Source organism: Rhinatrema bivittatum, chromosome 6, assembly GCF_901001135.1.
Source record: "Rhinatrema bivittatum chromosome 6, aRhiBiv1.1, whole genome shotgun sequence".
Lineage (NCBI taxonomy): Eukaryota > Metazoa > Chordata > Amphibia > Gymnophiona > Rhinatrematidae > Rhinatrema > Rhinatrema bivittatum.
In genome coordinates, this window is record NC_042620.1 from 213,724,575 (window position 1) to 213,749,368 (window position 24,794).

Consider the following 24,794-nt stretch of genomic DNA (forward strand, 5'->3'; position numbering starts at 1 on the left):
TCCACTCACACCTTACCTCCACTTATATCACTCCTCCTCACTCCTCCACCAACACTTCTCACTCCTCCACAACACCATTCTTCCACTCATAACACTCCTCAGTCCTCCATACTCCTCCACCAACACAACTCCTCACTCCTCTACTCACACCATTCCTCCTCTCTCCTCCACAACACCACTCCTTCACTCACACCTCTCATCCTCACTCCTCCACCAACACCACTCCTTACCACTCCTCACTCCTCCACTCACACTATTCCTCACTCCTCCCTCCTCACTCCTCCACCACCAGTCCTCCACTTACACCACTCCTTCTCACTCCACCACTCCTCCACACCAAAAGACAGAAACATTGGACAAACAAACAAAAACTTTTACTCCAACAAAGAAGACAAAAGACCAAGGTAAAGGGAAACAGATGGCAACAGAAGACCCGACAATGCACTCAGGTAATCAAATCAGAAAATCTCCTACTCCCACCATCCAACTCACCATCTCTCTTCTCCTCTCTCTCCCACACTTGACAAACCCTCAAAGAGGCAGCTGCAGGAAGCCGGGATATATAAACTGAAAAATAACACACAATGCACTAATTTACGCTAGCCTCATAAAATGACGCGGCACGCACTGACACAATGTGCTGTGTGTTATTTACCTATGCAAAGCAGGAGCCTGAAATTAGCCTAACCCGCCCTTTTTTAATCATGGATGCTATTTTTGCTATATTTATAGCTTTTTGATAAATCTAGGTCTAAGTTAGATAAATCCAAACATTGGCACTTATCCATTTGTTAGATGGATAAATAGCTCTGCCCATTCCCTGCTCCTGACTTATACATCTAAAATAGCCGGATAAGTGACTTATCTGGCTAAGTGTAGCCTTTGAACATAGCCGTTAGGGATGTGAATCGTTTTAGGATGATTAAAATTATCGTCCGATAATTTTAATATCGTCTTAAACCGTTATGGAACACAATACAATAGAGATTCTAACGATTTATCGTTATAAATCGTTAGAATCGTGAGCCGGCACACTAAAACCCCCTAAAACCCACCCCCGACCCTTTAAATTAAATCCCCCACCCTCCCGAACCCCCCCCAAATGACTTAAATAACCTGCGGGTCCAGCGGCGGTCCGGAACGGCAGCGGTCCGGAACGGGCTCCTGCTCCTCAATCTTGTTGTCTTCAGCCGGCGCCATTTTCCAAAATGGCGGCGAAAAATGGAGGCGGCCATAGACGAACACGATTGGACGGCAGGAGGTCCTTCCGGACCCCCGCTGGACTTTTGGCAAGTCTCGTGGGGGTCAGGAGGCCCCCCACAAGCTGGCCAAAAGTTCCTGGAGGTCCAGCGGGGGTCAGGGAGCGATTTCCCGCCGCGAATCGTTTTCGTACGGAAAATGGCGCCGGCAGGAGATCGACTGCAGGAGGTTGTTCAGCGAGGCGCCGGAACCCTCGCTGAACGACCTCCTGCAGTCGATCTCCTGCCGGCGCCATTTTCCATACGGAAAATGGCGCCGGCCATACGCATATGGCCGGCGCCATTTTCCGTACGAAAACGATTTGCGGCGGGAAATCGCTCCCTGACCCCCGCTGGACCTCCAGGAATGATTTTATTGGTTGTGGCTTGTGTGGGTCATGGTATAATCATTATTAGATTAATAATAAACAGCATACACTGAACATTCCTTGTTTTATTGGGGGGGGGAAAAATCACTACTTCTTTTTTCAGTGGCAGAGACCTGTTCTGGAAAATAATAAAATTCATCTTATCTGAGTACTGTTAAGTGACTTAATGATACATTAATATTGGGAAGTATCTAGTTCTGCCTAGCAGTGGCCCAGTCTAATAGTGGCCCCTTGCGCTCCCTCTGTGCACAGAGGCTGAACTTGATGGGTCTTGTTTTTCACTTATTTCAAGGGGATCACTCCCCATTATCTTTTCTCCAGTCTTCTTTTCAAATTTCAATCCTCCCTCCCAACCTCTGAGGCACCAGTTGCTGAGTAGGATTTTTCCATGTTTCATTAACCAGCTGGAAGGTGGGAATTGTTTCTTATGTGGACCCCTACAGGGTGACCAACCAGGGATTTCTAGGGTGAGGTCAACCTTCACCCTAGGAGTGGAAGTGATCCCCTTTTCTCATCAGCAGCCCTATCACTTTGAGCTCAGGGAAGCTTTCACCCTATAGGCTGTTCACAACAGTCTGTCAGCTAATTTCTTTTGGGGGTTGTATTAGTATGACTTTCTGTAACCTTAAGCATTATTATAAGAAGGATGTGGGGGTGGGGCACAAGAGGGAAGCAATGCAAATGTATTGGCCCCCGGAGACCTTCGCCATGCCTCTCCCTCATTTTTGGCATTCATAAGAAATGAATGCACATCCCTATTACACACCACACACCTTCCAAAGAGCTCTTAGCTGAAGTATTGGGATAGAATGCAAGCTCTCTCTGATGCTGCATCTGCAGTGGCCTCTTCTCCATTCCAAGTTCCCTCATCAGTATCTATCTCTTCTGCCTCCACAGTTACCTCCTCTCGCCAATAAAGATGGTAATGGAAACACAAATTAACATCGTGCTGATTTCTACTGGCATAAGAGTTCGGAAGCCTACAGTGAGCTCTACAGAGTGAGAATGGCTTTTCATTAGCCCAAAGGTGTTGCTTGATCAAGGACCTGGTGGAGCAAAGGTACAGTAGTATCACTTTTCAGAGGCAGAGGAGGAATGAAAGAAGGAAGTTAGCAGTAGGGATGTGAATCGTTTTTTGACGATTTAAAATATCGTCCGATATATTTTAAATCGTCAAAAAATCGTTAGGGCCACGATACAATACCAATTCCCCCGATTTATCGTTAAAAAATCGTAAATTGGGGGAAGGGGGAGGGCAGGAAAACCGGCACACTAAAACCCCCTAAAACCCACCCCCGGTCCGGAACCCCCGCTGAACAACCTCCTGCAGTCGATCTCCTGCCGGCGCCATTTTCCGTACGAAAACGTTTCGCGGCAAGAAATCGCTCCCGGAACCCTGCTGGACTCCCAGGAAACTTTTGGCCAGCTTGGGGGGGCCTCCTGACCCCCACAAGACTTGCCAAAAGTCCAGCGGGGGTCCGGAACGACCTCCTCCGTCGAATCGTTTTTGTCTATGGCCGCCGCCATTTTGCGGCGGCCATTTTGAAAAATGGCGCCGGCTGAAGACAACACGATTCTACTGAGGGGACCGTTCCGGACCGCCGCCGTTCTGGACCACCGCCGGATCCCCAGGTAATTTAAAGCATTTGGGGGGGTTCGGGAGGGTGGGGGATTTAATTTAAAGGGTCGGGGTGGGTTTTAGGGGGGTTTAGTGTGCCGGCTCACGATTTTAATGATTTTTCACGATAGTTTACACACCCAAACGGCAACAATACGATTCCCTCCCCCTCCCAGCCGAAATCAATCATTAAGACGATCGAGGACACGATTCACATCTCTAGTTAGCAGTCATGCCAACAAGGGAACCTTCCCATTATCACCTATAAGCACAGAATTAAAGTGGCACGGCATTAATGCTAGGAGGTATGAAGACATCACTAGCACCATCAAAGGCTACAATAGTTACAGCACTTATCCAGAAGAACTCAGTCTCCTGGATCTTGCACACAAAGTAATAGAGGGGTTCTGACTTAATACATGGGTATCATGGCACAACTAGGAAACTTGCCCCCCCCCCCCCCATCTATCATCGGTAATCAATAGGGGTGTGCATTCATTTCCAACGTATTGGTAATCCGCAACTTATAGGGCAATATTCGTGGGGAAGCAAAATGTTTCGCGATTCCCCACAAATACAATGAATCTTCACCGAATTATTCGGCCATCTAAAGGAGCAAATTTAAACAACCCCCCCCCCACCCTCCTGACCCCCCCAAGACTTACCAAAACTCCCTGGTGGTCCAGCGGGGGGTCCGGGAGCCATCTCCTGCACTCCCGCACTCACCCCGTTGGCTACCGGTGCCATTGGTCGGCCCCTGTCACATGGTAGGAGCAATGGATGGCCGGCGCCATCTTGTGCTCCTACCATGTGACAGGGGCTGACCAATGGCATCGGTAGTCCCTGTGACATAGCAAGGGCAAAGGCTATCGGTGCCATTTTGAATACCGGCAGCCAACGGCGTGAGTGCAGACGGCTCCCAGATCACCCGCTGGACCACCAGGGAATTTTGGTAAGTCTTGGGGGGGTCAGGAGGGTGGGGGGTTGTAGTTAATTCAATTTTAGCTGGGAAACGAATAAGAATGAATGCATGAACGTATCAGGGGCCCCTCTTGCTGAATGGAACGTATCTGCCCCCCGATGAATACGAATTACGAATGCAATGTATGCTGTCCCTCTGCACATCCCTAGTAATCAATGGCCACTAAACACCTGGGTGTTCAAACTGTGGTAATGATTATAAGGTGAATTTGAAAAGTCAGGCACAAGCCAAAATTGGGAGATGCGTGCGCATATTGGGACATGCGTGTGTCCACCTGATTTTTTTAAGCCTCCCACATGTCCCACATCTCTCGATATGCGAACAAAAAAGGGGTGTGGTATGGGCATAGTGTAGGAGGAATGTGGGCATTCTGGGCTGGGCCAAGAGATGTGCACGCAAGTCCCTATGCACCTGGGAGTGCACCCAGCTCCAATGTTGTGTAAGATTACCTCTGCTATGGAAGAGGGGTAAATCAAAAAAACAAAACAAAATACAGACATCCATGAAGGTTTTAAGGGATCTGGGGTAACTGGGGACGTGCAGGCTAAAGAACCAGGGGCGTATTTATAATATACATTCGCATGTATGTGCGAGTATGTTATAAAATTGCCGCTTCTCTGGGTGCACGTCGATGTGCATGTATTCCCACATGCCCAATTAAAAGTTATCGTCCCTGGTTCTAGTATGGCTCCTTGGAGGAACCAAAACCATTGGAGTGCAATCGATTCCCCCATGACATTATGAGCTCCTTTGTACCTTCTTCCTCACCTGCACAGTACAGGAATATTGGACATAGTCAGGCATATAGGCAAGTATGGCCTCCAGATAAGAGCTGATACAGCTGAAGACAGAGAACTCATTAAAGCTAGCTATTTCTCCCTCTACCCTCTGGAATGATCTAATAGCTCTAATGCTCACTAACAAATGTTCTTCTTCTTTTCCATGTGTGGTTATGAACAATCATCCAATCCCAAAGAAGTAGTCACTACTCTAGATGTTAAGCTTGACAAAGATTTGAAATTTTCAGTTCACATTTCTCATCTTATGCAAACCTCTTATATTTTCTTAGATTCATTCAGAAATTGTGACCTTTTTCAGGAAGCCAAGACCTCAAAACTTTAGTACATCCACTCATTCTCAGTAGACTTGACTACTGCAATGCTCTTTTTTAGGGATTCAGGTAAAAAGAAATAGGAAATGAGATGACATTTTTTATTTTGTTTCAGATCATTTCAAAATGGAATGAGTTAAATTCTGATGAAATTTAGTCAGAATCTCATTTCGTTTTGAAAACCTACTTAAAAAAAGAATAAGTTGCCATTTGGGCCTAGACCTAATCCCAAAGCTGGGGCCTTGCCTAGGTAGAAGGCCGAGATTCAAATCAGGGATCCTGGCCTACGCCTGAGCATGACTCCAGTGCTGCCTAGGCATAGGCCACAGCCCAACGAAGGAGCATGTGCCTACGCCCAAGCGTGATGCTGGGGTTTCAGCCTAGGCACTGGCTGGATACAAGGCCCTAGGCTGAATCCGAGCAAAGATCCAGGTCTGGGAAATTTCACGACGATCCTCCTCCCCCATCCTGACCCAGGCCCGATGCAGCGACCCAGCCCAGAGGTCAGGTCCCGACACCGGGTCCTCAGCAAAGACCCAGACCTAACACCAGAGCCTGACTGCACCTGGACTAAAGGCCAGGTGCCAATGCTTGGGCCTTAGCCCAGGATCAGGCCTAGGCCTGGAATATAGGCCTCTGAGCTCTTCTTCTGTGTCTTTTCCCTTCGGCTCTTCTTCGTCAACTAGTGCCATCTGCTGGGGTCATAGAAGTATTTACAGTACATGAAAATGGTGTGCTCCAGTGCAGCAACTTCAGTGGATAGGATCAGTGACAAAGAAGAGCCGAAGAAAGAAGATGCAGAAGAGGAGGTCCGGGCTGAGCCCTAGCATTGAGCCTGGGTGCAGTCTTTGTACCAGGAGGATCCCAGCCCTGGCATTTTTCCAGGTGGGAGGGATGGATGAGGGGCACAGGAAGCCCTGGGAGGCCCAATTTCTTTTTTTCCCCAATTTTAAGTAGGGTTTCAACATTTATTTTGGTTTTTTTTTAAACTAAAGAAACACAATAAACATTACACGAAACTAAATTTGTGGGGGAAAAAGCTCACCAATAATAAAATGAAAAATGAAAACAAAATCCCCCCCCCTTCCCTCCCCTACTCTTTTTCCTGGCTTGTCAGTTGCTACTGTTTGAAGACTTCAAGTAATGCAGAATACATCAATCCAAACTCATTTTTGAAAATTAATGACTTGATCATGGTACTCTGCTTCTCTTTAAGCAACATTGGCTACCCATCTCTGCATGCATCACATTTAAACCGGCCTGCCTAACATTCAGAGCTTTCAGATGTGGCTCTCCTCCCTATCTCTCTAATTTTATTAGTCCTTACTGTCCTAATTGCACTCCGGTCAGCAAGAATTACTGACAATTCCTTCTCACAAAGAAATTAGGCTGGAAACTTCTAGAAATAGCTGTTTTGCCTTTCTTGCTCCCAGTATTTTGGAATTCTTTACTTTTCAGCTTGCATTTAGAGAAAGATTATATGAAATTTAGAAAATCTCTTAAAAAACTTTTTTTATCCGCCGCCGCCGCTCCAGGTCTTCGGGCCGCCGCCGCCACTCCTGCCGCTCCTGGTCTTCGGGCCGCCACCGCTCCGGGTCTTCGGGCCGCCGCTCCGGGTCTTCAGGCCGCCGCCGCTGCCGCTCCTGCCGCTCCTGGTCTGCCGCCGCTCCAGCTCTTCGGGCCGGTGCCACCGCCGCTCCTACAGCGCCATTTTTATTTTTAAGAGGCACACTGTGACCTACGTGCTCGCATGCGCGGTAGAGCTGCTCTCTACTGTGCATTTGCGGCACCTCGGTCAACCTTCATTTATTAGGTTGATTGGTTTTCATTTATATTTAATTGACAATTTTTACCATTTTTTAGTTCCGATGTTACAGGCTTACTGTATAATTTGTTTTAGTTTATTTTTATTATGTACACTATTTGTTTATCACTTTTATTTTATTTTCTGCACGCTGTAATGTTTTATTGTACATTGCTATGATTTGCCTTAGTAAGAAATAGCGATTTATCAAGTAAATTAAACTAAAAGACAAGTTCACAGGGTGACCTCTATGAAATACAGTAGACTTCCTGTTTGCTGAGATGTTAATCGGTTTACAGACTGTGCGCTGAGCTATTGTGCCTTAGCTAATGTCTGTAGCTGCACTACCAGTTACTGTGAAGGAATTAACATTATTTGAACGGTCATCTTCTTTCTCACGTTGCTCTTATATATATATATCCCCTAAAGAAGCCCACATTGTATGGGCGAAACTCAGCCTGAGTCGGGCACTGGTTTTTACCCTTAAAGAATTTCCTGACACTGATCTAATTTTGCTTTGGTTGCATTATTGCTATATGACAGCGCTTACAGCCACCCAATTTCTCACAGAACTGAGATCTCAAGTGATCACCGCTCTTTCTCCAGCCGTTCTTTTCAGACCAAGACTGGCATAGGGATTGTAACCGATGCAACGCTGTCTCTTTAAAAACAGATTTTTCTTCTTGAATCCATGGGCCAGCTACGATGATTTTGCATGGGAGGAAAAATAAAACGAAAAAATAAGTGTTTTCTTCCTTTGAAAATAATGGGGAACTACACTGAGAAACCGGAGGCCAGCTGGACTTAAATATATTCAGCTAGAGGCCCCCAAGGAGGCAAATAAAAGTGCCATATCTAGGTGGGTGAATCGCCATTTGTGGGCAGGGGGAGAGGTGGAGCAAAGCACCCGAATGGAAAGTTCGAGTGGGCTCTGCCTCTTGCTCGCACCAAATATCTTTATTTGGATCCTTGAAACAAAATTTTTGCTGTCCCTTTTTATGACAGTAGTTTTTAGATTAACCCACTATTAACTCATGGCAGGGCCAAATCCCCTGTATAAATCCAAATAAAAGGCTGGAAAAGCCTGAATTGGGAAATTTTGTTGACAGTTTTCCCCATTTTTAATATTTATTTATTTATTTATTTATTTATTTATTTTAATTCTTTTAATATACCGATGCTCAAGAACCAGGTCTTATCGTACCGGTTTACAATAAACTAGGGGGAACCAGTTAAACAATGAAAGCAAAAGTTACATTATAACAGGGAAAGTGGAACTGGGCTGTTAGAAAAGGATAGGTTAAAACGATTTCTAACTGGAAGAGCAAGGCATGTAAGTAGGAGCAAGTGCTTACATGGTAAGAATATCTACAAATTTACATAGTGTATTATGATTAAGCAATTTTTATGAAAGTGCAGTTAGCCGAAATACAGTTCCTTTGAATTCCGGAATACAGTTCCTTTGAGTTCCGGAAAGGGAAGCAATCGTGGGGTATGTGACTGTGTGGGTGACCCTAAGGTTTCTTCAAGGGTATGCTTGGGTGAACAGCCAAGTTTTTAATTTTTTTCTGAAAGTTATATGGCAATGTTCCTGGCGGAGATCTGGCGGGAGAGAGTTCCTGTGATGTGGACCAGCAATTGATAGTGCTCGTTTTTCAATCGTGTTGTGAAGAACGGATTTTTTGGGGGGAACCTGGAGGGAGTCTTTATAAGCAGATCTGGTGGGTCTTGTAAAGGAGTGTAGTTTGAGGGGTATGGAAAGTTGGAGCGAGGATTCCTGAAATAATGTTTTATGGATAATGGTAAGTGTCTTGAAGAGAATTCTGTAGCGAATGGGTAGCCAGTGAAGTATTTTAAGAATCGGGGTGATGTGGTCCAGGCGGCGGGAGTTAGTGAGGATCCTGGCTGCAGCGTTTTGCAGCATTTGAAGAGGTTTGGTAGAAGAGGCCGGGAGACCAAGCAACAGCGCATTACAATAATCAATCTTTGAGAATAGTATGGCTTGAAGGACCGAATGGTAGTCGTGGAAGTGTAGGAGAGGTCTTAACTGTTTTAATATTTGTAGTTTGTAAAAACCTTCTTTGGTGGTGTTGTTGATGAATTTTTTAAAGTTCATTCTGGAGTCTAGGAAGGCTCCAAGGTCTCTCACTTGGTTTACTAGAGGTGTATTGGTATTGAAAGCTAGTGGGTTATTGTCATTAGGAGAAATGACTAGAAGTTCGGTCTTGGACGTATTGAGAACGAGGCAGAGACTTGAGAGAAGGAGGTTGATGGCGTGGAGGCAACTGTTCCAGTAGTTTAGAGTGTCGGAGATGGGTTCCTTGATGGGGATTAGGATCTGCACGTCGTCTGCATAGATGAAGTATGTGAGGTTGAGATTATTGAGGAGTTGGCATAGGGGGAGAAGATATATGTTGAATAGGGTTGGCGAGAGTGAGGAACCCTGGGGAACTCCTTGTTTGGCAGCTACAGGGTGAGACCCTTTGTTGATTATTTTTACTTTATAGTATCTATCGCTTAGAAAGGATTTTAACCAGAGGAGTGCGACACCTGAGATGCCTATTTCCATCAGGCGGTTGATAAGGATTGTGTGGTTGACTGTGTCGAACGCTGCTGAGATGACTAGCAGCGCTAGTAAGAATGACTGACCTTTGTCGAGACCCAACAGAATGTTGTCAGTTAATGAGAGTAAGAGAGCTTCTGTATTTCTGCGTTTCCAAAAACCGAATTGCGATGGATATAGAATGTTGTGGGATTCAAGGTAGTCTGTTAGTCTAGTATTGACTAGGGATGTGAATCGTTTTAGGACGATTAAAATGATCGTCCGATAATTTTAATATCGTCTTAAACCGTTATGGAACACAATACAATACAGATTCTAACGATTTATCGTTATAAATCGTTAGAATCGTGAGCCGGCACACTAAAACCCCCTAAAACCCACCCCCGACCCTTTAAATTAAATCCCCCACCCTCCCGAACCCCCCCAAATAACTTAAATAACCTGCGGGTCCAGCGGCGGTCCGGAACGGCAGCGGTCCGGAACGGGCTCCTGCTCTGAATCTTGTCGTCTTCAGCCGGCGCCATTTTCCAAAATGGCGCCGAAAAATGGCGGCGGCCATAGACGAAAAAGATTGGACGGCAGGAGGTCCTTCCGGACCCCCGCTGGACTTTTGGAAAGTCTCGTGGGGGTCAGGAGGCCCCCCACAAGCTGGCCAAAAGTTCCTGGAGGTCCAGCGGGGGTCAGGGAGCGATTTCCCGCCGCGAATCGTTTTCGTACGGAAAATGGCGCCGGCCATACGCGTATGGCCGGTGCCATTTTCCGTACGGAAAATGGCGCCGGCAGGAGATCGACTGCAGGAGGTCGTTCAGCGAGGGTTCCGGCGCCTCGCTGAACGACCTCCTGCAGTCGATCTCCTGCCGGCGCCATTTTCCGTACGAAAACGATTCGCGGCGGGAAATCGCTCCCTGACCCCCGCTGGACCTCCAGGAACTTTTGGCCAGCTTGGGTTTTAGGGGGTTTTAATGTGCCGGTTTTTCGATTTTTCGATTTTTAACGATTTTTAACGATTTTTCACGATATTTTACCCCCCCAAACGGCAACAATACGATTCCCTCCCCCTCCCAGCCGAAATCGATCGTTAAGACGATCGAGGACACTATTCACATCCCTAGTATTGACCAATTTTTCCATTAGCTTGGCTATGAATGGGAGGTTAGCAATAGGGCGAAAATTTGTGGGGTTAGATGGGTCCAAGGTGGGGTTTTTTAGTAAAGGTTTCAGCGAGGCAGTTTTTAAAGCATCTGGGACTGTTCCATTAGTGAGAGAACAATTTATGATGTCGGCAAAGGTTTGGCGATAATGTTGGACATTGTGAGAAGGAGTTTGGTCGGGATTTGGTCTATCGGGTGCGAGGAAGGCTTCATTTTCTTGATGATAGATTCTATTTCCAGGGATGATGTGGTATCAAAAGATTCTAGAGACCGTTTGTGTGTCGATGGGGTGTGGTTTTGGTCGAGTGGTGGCTGGGAGTTATGACTGGGGTTGGGAATGGGGTTAGGAGATGTTAGCGGGATAAGTAGATTTTTTTATTTTGTTGTCGAAGAAGACTGCCAGCTCGGTGGATTTGTTTTGTGCTTCTTCTTCCGGGATGATAGGAGGAATGGGGGTGGTGAGTGTGGCAACATATGAGAATAGGGTTTTAGGGTCGTATAGGAAGCCGTGTATTTTTTTGGCATAGAAGTCTCTTTTGGTATGAAGAATAGTGGCCCTATAGTGACTCATTGTGGTTTTGTAGGAGTCCCGTGCAGAGTTGGTGGGATTCTTCCGCCATTGTTGTTCTTTATGTTGAAGGTTTTGTTTAAGTGTTCTTAATTCTGATGAGAACCAGGGTTTTTTGTTGGAACAGGCAGGATTGATATTTTTGGATGTCAAGGGGCATATTTTATCAGCTGCTGAGTGGGTGATAGTTATCCAGGAGTTCATGGCGGTGTCCGCATTTGAGAGGTCCAGGTTAGTTAGATCCTCGGTGAGCGTGTTGCTGAGAGCTTCTATGGAGCACGTTTTTCTTAATTGGATCGTGGATTTGGTGATGTTGGTGGTAGGTTTTTTCTTTATGGATATTTCAGTTTCAATAATTGTTCAATAATATATAAATTATTGTTAAATATAATATATAAATAATTATTTATAATAATAAATTATTAAATATAATATATAAATAATATATAAATAATTGTTCAATAATATATAAATTATTTCAATAATTGTTCAATAATATATAAATCATGTTTTTGTTATGGATATGCCCACGACCAAAAAGTCTGGATCAAGCCTCAAGACTTTTCTTCTAGTTTGTGGCTTTCAATTGAATTCCTAGTGAGCAATGAGCATATGCCCAAAGTGTTAATTAATAAGAGCTAAAAGTGGTAAAGACTCTGTGGCAGAATGAACTGATATTACAAAATCATTCCTACTAATTCATAAGAACATAAGAAATTTCCATGCTGGGTCAGACCAAGGGTCCATCAAGCCCAGCATCCTGTTTCTAACAGAGGCCAAAACCAGGCCACAAGAACCTGGCAATTACCCAAACATCAAGAAGATCCCATGCTACTGATGCCAGTAATAGCAGTGGCTATTCCCTAAGGGGCGGATTTTAAAACGAGCGCGAATAGCCTACTTTTGTTTGCGCTCCAGGCGCAAACAAAAGTACGCTGGATTTTAGTAGATACGCGCGGAGCCGCGCGTATCCGCTAAAATCCTGGATTGGCGCGCGCAAGGCTATCAATTTCGTATAGCCGGCGCGCGCCGAGCCGCGCAGCCTACCCCCGTTCCCTCCAAGGCCGCTCCGAAATCGGAGCGGCCTCGGAGGGAACTTTCCTTTGCCCTCCCCTCACCTTCCCCTCCCTTCCCCTACCTAACCCACCCGCCCGGCCCTGTCTAAACCCCCCCTTACCTTTGTCGGGGGATTTACGCCTCCCAGAGGGAGGCGTAAATCCCCGCGCGTCAGCGGGCCTCCTGCGCGCCGGGACGCGACCTGGGGGCGGGTACGGAGGGCGCGGCCACGCCCCCGGACCGCCCCGGGCCGTAGCCATGCCCCCGTACCCGCCCCCAAAACGCTGCCGACACGCCCCCGAAACGCCGCGACGACCGGGCCCGCCCCCCGACACGCCCCCGACATGCCCCCCTCGGAGAACCCCGGGACTTACGCGAGTCCCGGGGCTCTGCGCGCGCCGGGAGGCCTATGTAAAATAGGCTTCCCGGCGCACAGGGCCCTGCTCACGTAAATCCGCCCGGTTTTGGGTGGATTTACGCGAGCAGGGCTCTGAAAATCCGCCCCTAAGTCAACTTGATTAATAGCAGTTAATGGACTACTCCTCCAAGAACTTATCCAAACCTTTTTTAAACCCAGCTACACTAACTGCACTAACCACATCATCTGGCAATAAATTTCAGAGCTTAATTGTGCATTGAGTGAAAAATAATTTTCTCCGACTAATCTTAAATGTGCTACTTGTTAACTTTATGGAGTGCTCCCTAGTCCTTCTATTATCCGAAAGTGTAAATAACCGATTCAAATTTACTCGTTCTAGACCTCTAATGATTTTAAAGATCCCTATCATATCCCCCCTCAGCCATCTCTTCTCCAAGCTGAAAAGTCCTAACCTCTTCAGCCTTTCCTTATAGCGGAGTTGTTCCATCCCCTTTATCATTTTGGTTGCCCTTTTCTGTACCTTCTTCAGTGCAACTATATCTTTTTTTAGATGTGGTGACCAGAACTGTTCACCGTATTCAAGATGCGGTCTCACCATGGAACGATACAGAGGCATTATGACATTTTCCATTTTTTTTAAATTCTTTATTAATTTTTTCAAAATATTACAAAGTAATAAACAACTTTGCAAACGAAATATTAAAGTTTTGAACAATTCATTCTGAATTCAGATCCTTATACAATAATATAAATAAGAAATATACATATTGTTCAAAACTAAACATCATAGGGGTAATCCCAAGAGAACGAAATTTGTAAATGAAGAGATTTTTTATAAGAAACTTAATATCAAAAATAATTTGGATATTCATGGAAGTTTCAACAATACTAATTACTTACACCTCCATCTTTTGTAGATATCTGCATCCTAGCATTCAGAAAATCTTGCAATTGATTTACCTCAAAGAGAATAAAAACATTTCCCAACATTTTCCATTTTATTCACAATTCCCTTCCTAATAATTTGCTTTTTTGACTGCTGCAGCACACTGAGCCAACGATTTCAATGTATAATCCACTATAACACCTAGATCTTTTTCCTGGGTGGTAGCTCCTAATATGGAACCTAACATCGTGTAACTACAGCAAGGGTTATTTTTCCCTATATGCAACACCTTGCACTTGTCCACATTAAATTTCATCTGCCATCTGGATGCCCAATCTTCCAGTCTCGCAAGGTCCTCCTGCAATTTATCACAATCCGCTTGTGATTTAACTACTCTGAATAATTTTGTATCATCTGCAAATTTGATAACTTCACTCGTCATATTCCTTTCCAGATCATTTTGCCTTTTAGCAGGATTTTCTAGTTGATATACAATATGTATATTATATTTACATTCACTGCTGTAAGTGATATTTTTACCTCAGAAAACTGTATTTTGAATGTGTTTTTCATATAAAATCCATTATTATAAATGCATAGAAGGATCCAAGATGGTGCCCTGAGTAGATGTGCTGAGAGTATCTCCGTTTCACTTGTGACTGGATTACCTAATACTTTGTTTCCTTATGGTCAAGCAGAAGGTAAAGCTGCAGGTGTTTCTCCCTTCTCATCTGCAATTGACTCTGATATGGCAATCTGTGATTCCAGCATTCTCAGCCTTCATCGGCTGATCAATAATTAATTCAGTTCAGTACTAACTTTGCAGGCTAGTTCACATGTCCTGGAAAGTGAGGATTTATATTCCAAACATCTAATCAACCCATTAGTACTATGTTTCCAGTGAATGGAAGGCGTGTGCTGAACAGCAAAGTTAGAATTGTACCATTGAATCTATTGACTTAGTTCAAAGCACACTGATAACAAGAACTGTTTTCATATGCTAGTAATAAAAACCCAAAATATTAAATTAGTTATAAAATAATTATTACTGAACATCAGCAAACCAGTATGTCAGATTATAAGAGACAGCAGATTGCTTGAATTTAGTACACTTGGGCATTGAGTATTTGTTAAAACTACATTTAGTAAGATTTAAATGAATATACATATAAAGTATTGAGAGAGAGAGAGAGAGAGAGAGAGAGAGAGAGAGAGAGAGAGAGAGAGAGAGAGAGAGAGAGAGACTATCTACAAGGCCCTTGTAGTAGTTAGCTATTTATGCTACTATAGGAGGCCCACTTAGTAACTCAAGGTGAGGTTTAGGTAGTAGTGTAGGGGTTAGGGGCCACTTTTACATGCACAGTGAGACGTATGAACAGAACAGTGCAATTTGTTAAGATTTGATGTCCTTCAGAGTGAGGAAACACACAACAATGACATTTGTACAATGTTCTTTCAACCTAGCTTGATTATTACCCAGGTAGAGAGTCTATCAAGCTAGGTTGAGAGAACATTGTACAAATGTCATTGTTGTGTGAGTTTCTTCACTTCGAAAAACATCAAATTTTCACAAGAGTGCACTGTTCTGTTCGTACGTTTCACTGTGCATGTAAAAGTGGTCCCTAACCCCTACACTATTACCTAAACCTCACCTTGAGTTACTAGGTGGACCTCCTATAGTAGCATAAATAGCTGCTTACTATGGTGCTCCCCCCAGAGGCTCTCTCTCTCTCTCTCTCCCTCTCCCTCCCTTCTTTCCCCAGCCTAAACATCACAAATTGCATTATGGGCATATCACATGAAGTCACACAGCTTAAAGCAATTGAAAAAGGTGTAGTTATTTTCAGCATTGAAACAGTGCAATACCATGCATTATGTCTTCACAAAGCCAGCTCACTTTTAAGAAAATCCCACCCCCAATCCCTCCCCTTTTAAAAATTTGCATCACACCATGCGTTATGGTGCTTAACACATGCGAAAACGCCATAATGCAATTTGATAAATGACCCTGTAAGTGGGCTAACATGGCAGCCACACTATTTCATTTTATATTGAATTTTAAACAAAGTTAAGTTTGTTAGCACACAGTTATTTTGATTTTCAAGAAAATTCATTATGAGTTGTAATGACAATTATTTTCCTTCATTTTGTTTCAGTCTCGCTCTGTTGGCATTTTTCTACTTTGGTCTTCTAGAGATGACATTAAGATGATGCAGTTTAATGCTGTGATAATCCTGCACAACTTCCATGGAAAGGATAGTGTCTCTCTTTCTGATCATCACACATGGTCTACAAGCTCCAACAACAATTAGAATTATTTTGGATGTGCCATCAATCAGAAACCAACAACAACAAAAAAAATCACAGCAGGAAATACAGAAGGCTATGGTATAAGAGCATTATCCCAAGGTGAAGTCTACACCAAAGCCTGAAATGACTTTCACAAACTGAAGATTTCAGGAGACCTTTGTACTAAATGTTGAGTTTCTTTTAATGGAAAATGTAATAATGCATTTGGCAACCTCCAAACAATCAGAATTACTGTGATTTCTGTGCTGGAGCACACCTAGAAAAGATCCGCTCATGCCATGTGAATGTGTATGTGCTTCTGCATCCCAATTAACATAGGAAGGAAGTCCTTGATAATGGGCACACCAGAAAACATGGCGATACATAGAAATAAACAAAGCCAATTAGTATTCTTCACTGGATATAACTTTTCTAAAGTTCTTAATATTTTTAGGTAAAACAATGATGGGAAACCTTTCATAGACCCCACATGAGTGGGAGACCCGTTTAGGAGAAAGAGGAGAAGAATCATGGAAAACCTCATTATTTATATTACCTTATCATAAAAAAATCTATATGAAAATGCCAACTAGTAACAGTACAATATCTCCAGTAATCTGTGAAGCAGACGCACATTTTCTAAACTTCTTATATGCAATCACTTACACTATCATTTTGGTCCCTGGTTTAATTGGAAACATATTAGCTCTGTGGGTATTTTATGCTTATATTAAAGAGACTAAAAGAGCTGTAATATTTATGATGAATCTAGCTGTTGCTGACTTAGCACAAATTCTGTCCTTACCTCTGAGAATCTTTTACTATCTGAATCACTCCTGGCCATTTGGTGAAGTGCTCTGCATGTTCTGTTTCTACTTGAAGTATGTAAACATGTACGCAAGCATCTACTTCTTGGTTTGCATCAGCATAAGACGTCTTTTATTCCTTCTTTACCCCTTCAAATATTGTGATTGCAAACGCACATATGATGTATATATTAGCATTGCTGGATGGGTGGTTGTTTGTGTCGCCTGCTTGCCTTTCCCTCTTTTAAGACTCAAAAGTGACAACAATGAGACATGTTTTGTGGACCTTCCTCTGAAGAATGTTGGAACGGTTAATTCCATTATGATGGTGACTCTAGGTGAACTGTTTGGGTTTGTGACTCCTCTCCTAACAGTTTTGTATTGTTCCTGGAAGACTATACGCTTATTACAAGAAACAAATTCGATTTCCCATGATCTGGGAGAGAAGAAGAAAGCTTTAAAGATGATCTTGACCTGCACTGTGGTGTTTTTGATTTGTTTTGCACCTTATCACATTAGTTTTCCTTTGCACTTCTTGGCTAAATCAAATCAAATAAAAGACTGTTCCAGTAAGAAGACAATACTGACATTTCATCCAGTGGCGTTGTGCCTTGCTAGTATGAACTCATGTCTAGATCCAATCATCTACTACTTTACTACTGATGAGTTCCGAAGAAGGCTTTCAAGACAAGACAGTATTGAACTACAAAATAAAGACAATGAGAAAATACAACAAAAGCTTGTGCGTTAACGTTTCATGTGAAGCAACAATATTGCACTTGCTATCTTTTTCAGAGCACTTAAAAATAATACTGTAAGAGGTACAGAATGTAGAAAAACCACTCAGTACATTTTTTGTGAATTTTGAATTTATACAATCAATATTGTATGGATTGGTATATGTATATGATAAAGAACCAAAGGAGCAAGCTTACTGTTGATGTTAATTCATAATCTTTTACTGGTGGTGTCTAGCTCCCAACTTCACATATGCTAGACCCACAAGAATACACTGACGTCTGAATTCACTGCATAGTATTTTGCCTGGTATTAATATAAATTAAAGATTGTTTTTATGATATCAGAAGCATGCCATACAGAAACCCAGTATATGTTTAGATATTGAATAAGTCATTTATGTACAGAACATTTTAGATGTAGCTACACTTGAAAGGTGATATTTAGATTCTTATAGTATATCTGTTAGGTTTAATTTACATTAAGTTATATTAATATGGATACACATTTTGTATGTTCAAAATTTTAATTTGGTAATAAAATATTAAACTGTTGAAAGTCTGAATGCATTTTCAGACACAGGATTTGTATGACTACTATAGAAAAAGAAAGTGTGAATAGATGCCTATACTCATAGAACTGAGATACTGGAAAGTAGAGCCCAGTAAGTCACATTGCTTTGCAGATCAGCAAATGGGTTGTAAAAGTTCACTTGGTGCATGCACAAAATTGCTGCAGTACCAGAATTGGAAGACAAATATAGCTTCCCATAATTTAGAGGGCTATAGAGAGACATAATGTAGGATAGAAAGCGAGGAATCCTACTGCAACTAATGATATAGAGTGATATAGACTGACCTAATCTAGGCACTGATTCATTAATGATTTTTTCCCATTCTGTGTCTATAGGATAAAAGCTTGAGCGAAGCTGATCCCCAATGTATCTTGTGCTTGTTAACAAATTAGAAAAGCAAAGACTGAAACAGAATTACAGAAAATAAGTGTAAGGCCAAATATGAAATAAGGAACAATTGTCTAGCATTAAGTGTGGAAATCAAAAGAACCATAATCTTTAATTACTTTTCAAAGTAATTTATGCACTAATACCCTGCTTTATGTAAGTAAGTGGTGCTTTGAAAAGGGTAGCAGTGGTAGACTTTGTGGGGCCCGTGGGGTGGAGGTGGGTAGTTGCTGTCTGGGTGGGGGGGGGGGGGGACAGAGGGATAGGTGGTGGTAAACTTTGGGGTGCTGAGGGTGGGGGTGGTTGCTGTTGGGAGGTCCGGGAGGTGGGTAGTGGTTGCTGTCAGGGGGGTTGGGGGCGGTGTTTCACTTCGAGGAACAGGTGTGGGGGGCTTTGACTTCCAGGGGGGGGGGCCACCTCCACCACTGCTGTGCGTAGAATTTCAGCATAATTTTCAAATTTGGGGGTGTTGCTGGCCCCGGATTGAAACAGGTAGTTGGCACTGACCCCACTCAACCTCCCCGTTTGGCCATTTTAAATGTACAGTGGGAGCCTTGGGACCCACGTTAGGATCCTGAGCATCCTGCCGCAAATCTAACTCTTTCCAAGGAAGTGTTATCTTATTGTGGCTGACCACTTTCTCAGTCGGCTGCGATAAAATATTTGCATCAAATTGCCTATTAATGACCCTTTGCCATCCCTTTGCATTATTCATATACGCAAATAACATGCAAAGAAGGACATTGTAATAGGTGTGGGGATGTGGGACGGGGATATGCAAAATATTGTGTATATCGCACGATATATGCGATATCATGCACATTAGAGCTCTAACGCGGCTTGATGAATGGTCCTGTTAGTCAGATAACTCAGATATTCAAAGTTATTTGGGTAAGTTATTCAGATAACTTTAACCAGGGAGCAGTTCTAGCGGGATAACTTGGATTTTATGGGAGTATATTCAGTGGAATACATAACTGGCTGCATTCTGTTGAACGTACAAGTACAATTATCCAGGTAACTTTCCATGGATTATTTACCTGTTCCCCTTGCCAGTAATATGGACCTCAGTGACTTTTAGTTTAAGGTGTACATTCCAAAAGCCTAAGTCTTGTGATAGAGCCCTGGTTCAGGGTCTAACCTACCATCTCCCAATGAGGTCCTCAGATCTCCCAAATTTCTCTCTAGCCTGAAGGAGAGAAAAGATTGAGATCATAGAGACCAAGACTTTCTGTTTCTTGCCGAAGAGAGAATCACCATGGACTGGGGATTCCCTTCCAGGGCTTGCAGGAGGGAAGAACCAGTATGTGGTGATGATGCTTTTTCTCTGTCTCAAAGAAGAGGAAAAACCACAAATATACTTCTGCATTCTGTAGAATAAGAATTTCATCACAGATCTGGCAATTCCCCAGCCTAGAGTAAGAGAGTCAGCCCCCCTTGCCCAAGAGAGAACAAAATGTATATGCTGGCAATTTCTTACCCTAATGACAAAACTAGAAACTGGATTTTTCTGTATGTTGAAGCACCAAACATACCTAATAATTTAATTGTATCATATATGCCAGTGGTGTGTTCTTGTCAAGTGACTGCTTCCCAATTATTCAAGAAAACAGTGCTGACCTTCTGTCCACTTACTTATAATCACTTATCATTAATACCCATTCATTAAGAAAATATAGCATAATACTGAGGTGATTTGGGTTTTTTTCTGGCAGATAAAACTTCAAATTCAATGCAAAATTGTAACTATCACCCTAAACAATATATTCTTCCACTCATTTATTATAAATATATAGCCACAAGCTCAAGAGAGGAAAACAATGTAAAAATACCTGGGACACAAATATAGGAGAGAAAGTGTGAGATGATAAGGGAGCAAAGGAGAAAGACTGAGAGATGGGGAGTGGGGGCAGTGGCGTGCAGTGACTTTTATAGCAGAGACCGAGAGATGGGGAGTGGGGGCAGTGGTGTGCAGTGACTTTTATAGCAGAGACTGGGAGATGGGGAGTGGGGGCAGTGGCGTGCAGTGACTTTTATAGCAGAGACTGAGAGACGGGGAGTGGGGGCAGTGGCGTGCAGTGACTTTTATAACAGAGACTGAGAGACGGGGAGTGGGGGCAGTGGCGTGCAGTGACTTTTATAACAGAGACTGAGAGACGGGGAGTGGGGGCAGTGGCGTGCAGTGACTTTTATAGCAGAGGCTGGGAGAAGGGGAGTGGGGGCAGTGGCGTGCAGTGACTTTTATAGCAGAGACTGAGAGACGGGGAGTGGGGGCAGTGGCGTGCAATGACTTTTATAGCAGAGACTGAGAGACGGGGAGTGGGGCAGTGGCGTGCAGTGACTTTTATAGCAGAGACTGGGAGATGGGGAGTGGGGGCAGTGGCGTGCAGTGACTTTTATAGCAGAGACTGGGAGAAGGGGTGGGGGCAGTGGCGTGCAATGACTTTTATAGCAGAGACTGAGAGACGGGGAGTGGGGGCAGTGGCGTGCAGTGACTTTTATAGCAGAGACTGGGAGATGGGGAGTGGGGGCAGTGGCGTGCAGTGACTTTTATAGCACAGACTGAGAGACGGGGAGTGGGGGCATTAGCATGCAGTGACTTTTATAGCAGAGACTGAGAGACAGGGAGTGGGGGCAGTGGCGTGCAGTGACTTTTATAGCAGAGACTGAGAGACGGGGAGTGGGGGCAGTGGCATGCAGTGACTTTTATAGCAGAGGCTGAGAGATGGGGAGTGGGGTCAGTGGTGTGCAATAACTTTTATAGCAGAGGATTCAGTCTCCTCCTGTTGCACCCACCCCCCCTCGAATCACCAGCACTCTTGTTTATTCAGTTTCCTCTCTCCTTCCACACTCCCTCCCCATGTCTCCTGCAGTCTCACTCCCTTAACACCGTCTTCCCAAGACACAGAAGATATTTGGAATTGGAACACATACGGCATTAGGCCATTTTAACATGCTTTAGGTGCAAACTTAACCCTCAGAAAGGCATGAATAAGGAATTACAATATAATAAACCTTGCATACTAAAACAACACTAACCTATCTATGAAAAGGCAACACTGCAAATATTATACCAGACCCTAAACAGCGATACACCTCCTGTTAGGAAAACAGAACATGTCAGGCTGCCTAAAAATACCTATAAAATAAAAATACATGTATCTAAAACCATTGTACAAACGCTTCTAAAACAATATAGATCTCTTCTTCAGATGTCAGAATAGAGACATTCACAAGACAGGTTCTACATTGTCTCAATAGTTCACATATAGTATTTTCGGATAATACACAGTCCAATAAGTTATCATAGCCTGCCAAGGCTACAGTTTACTCCAAGAAACAAATATTATGTATCAAAACAACATTAACTCCCAGGATTCGAATAGTTACCACCTTACCCTGGAAAGAGCAGCACTACAAATATTACAACAAGCCCTAAAAAAACAATACACCTCCTATTGAAAACATAACAAGCCAGACTGCTATAGATCCCTACTCAGAAACTCTAGCAGAATCCCTCCTCTTGGTCTCACATGCAGAACACTGGAAGACGACCAACAAAAAAATATATATATATATATAAAATGTAATCTACTAGATAAGGGAGCCCTGACCGACGTGCCGCAAATGCGCAGTAGAGAGCAGCTCTACCGCGCATGCGCGGGTGAGCACGTCGGCCAGAGTGCCCGAAAAAAAAAATGGCGCTGGGTCGCTAGGAGCAGGAGCGGTGGCGGCGGCAGCAGCGGCGACGACGAGCAGGAACGGGAGGAGCAGTAGCAGCAGCAACGACGAGCAGGAGCGGGAGGAACAGTAGCGGCGGCTGTGGCGGCGCGTGCAAGGGAGGGAGGGACAGCCCCCGTTATCGGTTGTGGATGAGCTGAAAGGGGAAGGGAATGAGAGAGGGGGAGTGAGTGAGGGGAGGGATGAGAGAGTGAGCTGAGGGGAGGAGAGAGTGAGGGGAGGGGGGAGGGAGGAGAGAGTGAGGAGAGGGGGAGGGAGGAGAGAGTGAGCTGAGGGGAGGGGGGAGGGAGGAGAGAGTGAGGAGAGGGGGAGGAGAGAGTGAGGGGGAGGGAGGAGAGGGGGAGGGGAGGGGGGAAGGTGAGAGGGAGGGAGAATAGAGGGGGAAGGTGAGAGGGAGGGAGAATAGAGGGGAGAGGTGGGAGGGAGGATCGAGTGGGGAGGGGGGAGGGACACTAGAGGGAGGGAGGGAGAATGAGGGGGAGGGAGTGGGAAGGAAATGGACCGAAAATTTTTTTTAAAATGTAGCCCGTTGTTACGGGCTTAACGGCTAGTCATAATATAAAATGAAAGAAATATAAAACAAAATCATAATAGTAAAGCCATACTAATTAAAATAATAAATATTTCAAGACAGCTAATGAATAGAGCAATCATTTAAACCTCATAAAAATATTTATAAATTTTCCAAAATACCAATAAAATATTTTTAAAAAGCAGTTGCATGAAACATCCAATAATGAAATGACAGAAATATAAAACAAAATCATAATAGTAAAACCATACTAATAAAAATAATAAATATTTCAAGACAGCTGATGAATAGAACAATCATTTAACCCTCATAAAAAATGTTTTTAAATTTTACAAAATACCAATATAAATATTTTTAAAAAGTAGAGGCATGAAACATCCAATAATGAAACAAATAAGAATTTAAAAAATCTCCTGCTCTCCTTACATGGGATATTTGATTCCCAGTCACCCTGAGGTTGTCATGAATTGGGGATGGGAGCCATACAAACTTTATTCTCTCACCCACACACATGTTCACATGATTTCACTCACTCCCTCTCTCTGTCTGTTTCACACACATACAAATGCTCACACAGCGCACATCCTGGGCTCTCATGCACATGCTTCCAAGATCCTTTATCCACCCAGTCCCCAGCAGTCTTATTCCCTAGCCCCTTCTCCCCACCTAGACCCCACCATGCCCAGCAGTCTTACTCCCCAGCCATCATGCTCCCCAGCCCCCTCTCCCCACCCAGCCCCCCTCCAGCCCCCAGCAATCATGATCAATCCCCTCTCCCCACCCAGACCCCTCCAACCTCCAGCAGTCATGCTCTCCAGTTCCCTTGCCCCACCCATACCCCTCCAACCCCCAGCAGTCATGCTCTCCAGTCCCCTCTCCCCACCCTGACCCCTCCAACCCCCAGCAGTCATGCTCTCCAGTCCCCTCTCCCCACCCTGACCCCTCCAACCCCCAGCAGTCATGCTCAATCCCCTCTCCCTACCCAGACCCCTCCAACCCCCCAGAAGTCATTCTCCCCAGTTTCCCTTGCCCTACCTAGATCCCTCCAGCCCTCAGCAGTTATGCTACTCAGTCCCCTCTCCCCACCCAGACCTCTCCAGCCCCAGCAGTCATGCTCTTCAGTCCCCTCTCCACCCAGACCCCTCCTCACCCATCAGTAATGCTCCCCAGTTCCCTCTCCACACCTAGACCTCTCCAGCCTGCAGCGGTCATGCTCCTCAGTCCCCTCTCCACCCAGACCCCTCCAGCCCTCAGCAGTCATGCTCCCCAGTTCCCTCTCCACATCCAGACCCCTCCAGCCCTCAGCAGTCATGCTCCTCAATCCCCTCTCCACCCAGACCCCTCCAGCCCTCAGCAGTCATGCTCCTCAATCCCCTCTCCCCACCCAGACCTCTCCAACCCCCAGCAGTCATGCTCCCCAGTCCCCTCTCCCAACCCAGACCCCTCCAGCCCCCAGCCATGCTCCCCAGTTCCCTCTCCCCACCCAGACCCCTCCAACCCCCAGCAGCCATGCTCCCCAGTTCCCTCTCCCCACCCAGACCCCTCCAACCCCCAGCAGTCATGCTCCCCAGTTCCCTCTCCCCACCCAGACCCCTCCAGCCCAGAGCAGTCATGCTCCCCCAGTCTCCTCTCCCCCAGACTCCTACATCTCCCTGAAGTCATGCTCCCCAGTCCCCTCTCCCCACCCAGCCCCCTCCAGCCCCATCTGTCATGCTCCTCAGTCCCTTCTTCCCACCCAGCCTGCCAGTTCCTAGCAGTCCTGTTCCAAAGCCCCTCCACAAGCCCTCCCCAGTCATGCTCCACAATCCCTTCTCTCCATCCCCAGCAGTCATGCTCCCCAGTCCCCTCTCCCCACCCCCCAGTATCATGCACCCCATCCCCAGTAATGCTCCCCATCTTCAGCATTCCCCAGTCCTCTCTCCCCACCCAGACCTCTAAAGTCCCCAGCAGTAATGCTCCTCAGTCCTCTCTACCCACCCAGC

The 24,794-nt window shown here is 44.8% G+C and overlaps 1 protein-coding gene across 2 annotated transcripts in view; it reads left to right on the forward strand.

Annotated features, from left to right (window-relative positions):
* Positions 1–18,115, forward strand: part of GPR174 (G protein-coupled receptor 174) — a 40,388-nt gene extending 22,273 nt beyond the window's left edge. Inside the window, exons 2-3 of one of the 2 annotated variants that reach the window (XM_029606536.1) lie at positions 2,525–2,687; positions 15,902–18,115. In XM_029606536.1, the coding sequence (XP_029462396.1) occupies positions 16,611–17,591 (981 nt within the window). In that variant the 5' untranslated portion in view covers positions 2,525–2,687; positions 15,902–16,610 and the 3' untranslated portion in view covers positions 17,592–18,115. The remainder of the gene's footprint in view (positions 1–2,524; positions 2,688–15,901) is intronic. The other variant, XM_029606537.1, reaches the window with a different exon arrangement.
* Positions 18,116–24,794: the final 6,679 nt, after the last annotated feature.